This window comes from Frankliniella occidentalis, unplaced genomic scaffold (genome assembly GCF_000697945.3).
Source record: "Frankliniella occidentalis isolate FOCC.00 unplaced genomic scaffold, Focc_3.1 Scaffold45, whole genome shotgun sequence".
NCBI lineage: Eukaryota > Metazoa > Arthropoda > Insecta > Thysanoptera > Thripidae > Frankliniella > Frankliniella occidentalis.
The window spans coordinates 1,048,435-1,050,985 of NW_026267175.1; the positions used below are offsets into that span (position 1 = coordinate 1,048,435).

A 2,551-nucleotide genomic window follows, 5' to 3' on the forward strand; every position below is an offset into this window, starting at 1 on the left:
GGGGGGTCATGCACGCGGTGCGGGCCCGGGTCGGCAGGCACGCCGATGGCCAATGCGATGCACCTGCGGCCCTGCGGCCCCGCGCCCCGGCGGCCGGGCCGGGACCGGGCGTACATAACTCGTCCCTTCCAATAGCAGAGCGAGACGCGTGGAGCAGCAGCTGCGTCCCCTCGGCAATTTGTTTAGAGTCCGCCGCGCGTCCCATGCAGTGCATGAGGCCCATACGCCCCCGCGCGCTCGCACACGCATTGCGTCCGTGCGCGTGCGTTTATCTGTTTGCATGTATAATTGGATCGTGCGCCTTTTGGAATCTCTGGCGCTTGCCCGCGGCCCGGCTCACGCCAAAGTTGATTCGTCCGCTCAGACCTGCCGGCCCAATCAGTGCGACACAAGCATGAAAGCACACGCCCGGCGCCGCGTGTTTTCAATTAGCGCTGCAGCCGCACCAAACGGTGTCGCATGTAAATGCACGCCCGCCCCTGCTTCCCCCAAAACAAAATAATTGTTTTCGCCGCGGCTTAATAATGCCGTTTTCCTTGTTTTTGTGAATGGAGGGATGTTCTGTTGAATTAGAAAGTTTGATCTAGTTGTAAATTTGCTCTGTACTATAAAATTGATTTTTACCATACAGCTATGAGAAATAGATCCCATGCGCGTAGGGTTCTCCTCAGAAAAATCGCACAACGTGTACGTACCTTGACCTATATCCATTAATGAACAATTTCTTTTCGGTGAGGTCTAGTGTCAAAAAATATTTCTTTGTTAACCTTCATCCCCAAGTATTTGAATTACGGTTTGTACAGGAGTTAACCCCAGCTGCGAAAGTAGAACATAATTTGTTCTGATCCCTCCACTTAAAATTTACAACTCTAAATTTGTTTTTAGTTGTTGTTTTTTGTTTTGTTTTTTTGTTTTGTTTTTTTGTAAACAAAAATGTGATGTTAATTTTTGCTGATGGCATTGTTTTCTTGCAGCACACGCCGCGCGGGCCATCAACGTGCGCCTGGAGGCGCCTCAGTGGGTGCCGCTGGGCGGCCAGGCCCTGTTGCGGTGCCGCTACTCGGTGCAGTTCACCGACCTGCACATGGTGGCCTGGTTCCGCGACAACAAGAAGATCTTCACCTTCATCAAGGGGAGGCGGCCCGCCTTCACCAACCACACCGTGCCCGGCGCCGAGGTCGACGTAAGTACAAGCCACAGCAACGGCGGCGGGGGGGCTTAACGAACGACGCCCTCGCGCCAAGCCACCGGCACCTCCGGGCACACTCTGTTTCCGGGCCGTATCCGCCCTCCGCGCACCTCTCCGCGCTACCTGCCCACCACTCTGTGCTCTCGTTTTATTATCGAGCATAGTGTGAGCACTGCGACAGAGGAACGCGATTCGCAAAAAGCATGCAAAAATCCTGCATACTAACCCCCCCCCCCCCTAAAATGGCCCTCTTTTAGAAGGAGAGCAAATTTTGGCAAGCAAAAGAGCCAAACATTAACAGTCTCTGAAGGAAGACGGGAAAATGTTGGCAACATTGGAAAAGCAAAGATGCCAAGTCCGACCTAAAGGTTTAGTCTTCAAAGGCACATTTCGCTAATTTTTAGCACCTTTTAAAAGGTGTGGGCTGAATATTTCTTGAGAATCCCTAGAAAGATACGACTCAGCATCTTTGTTTTACCAGTAAAGGCGACTAACCAGGTCGTTTTGAACATACACACACACTCGCAACACGAGACTGCGTATCGAGCATCGCTCTTTGAAAGGGTGTTTACTCCGGTTTCCCCGCCAGCCACATTCTGCCTCCCCTCTCCCCCCGCCGCCAGAGCAGCGGACAGCAGCGGAGCGGACGTGGCCGGCATGTGGAGGGGCCGCGGGGCCGTCAAGCGAGGGGTGCAAACAGAACCCGATTAACCCATTGTCAAATCCACCACGAGAACCGACCACACCGGACCACACGCACGGCCTGCCTGCTGGCGTCCCGGTTGCCGTCGCCCGGCGCGGCGCGGCTCGGCACTCGATAGCCTAGCCACCCATTGTGGCGGGGCGAGGCGGGGCGGGGAGGAACGGGGCGATGTTTGCTCCACATTCCGTGCCAATGAACACGCTCCGCGCTGCCGCACTCAGAGGCCCTAAGCATTTTGCGAGGAGTGCAATACATTTACTGGCAAGTGTTTCGCAAGACAAAACAGAGTAGTTATTTCGACCACGTTTTATGTCTGTGGTTATGATCGTGCTGGTGTGTCGTGTCGCGCTGCCGATGTGACGATGTACTGTATTGTACTGTGTTGTGCATTGTACTGTAAAGGTACTAGTGTGACGTTCACGGCCTCGCTCCATACACTGGAAAAACTAAAGTGACATGTGTCTCATTACAAGTGTGACGTCATTCGCATGTCGCACGTATGGTGTGACCATATTTTTGGTCACGTTTGTGGTGTGACCTATGCGTTCTGCCTACACCTTCTTGGCTGATGTCGCATCAATTGGTGTGACCGGTGTAACAAAGCGGTTGTACCCCCCGAGTAGGTGTACCCCCGGTACATCAGCCCGATCAGCCCTGGT

The 2,551-nt window shown here is 53.8% G+C and overlaps 1 protein-coding gene across 2 annotated transcripts in view; it reads left to right on the forward strand.

Moving 5' to 3' along the window:
• Nucleotides 1-2,551, forward strand: part of LOC113208343 (hemicentin-2-like) — a 158,181-nt gene that overhangs the window by 105,516 nt on the left and 50,114 nt on the right. For both annotated transcript variants that reach the window (XM_052267043.1, XM_052267042.1), the window contains exon 2: nt 975-1,183. In XM_052267043.1, coding sequence (XP_052123003.1) covers nt 1,085-1,183 — 99 coding nt within the window. In that variant the 5' untranslated portion in view covers nt 975-1,084. The remainder of the gene's footprint in view (nt 1-974; nt 1,184-2,551) is intronic.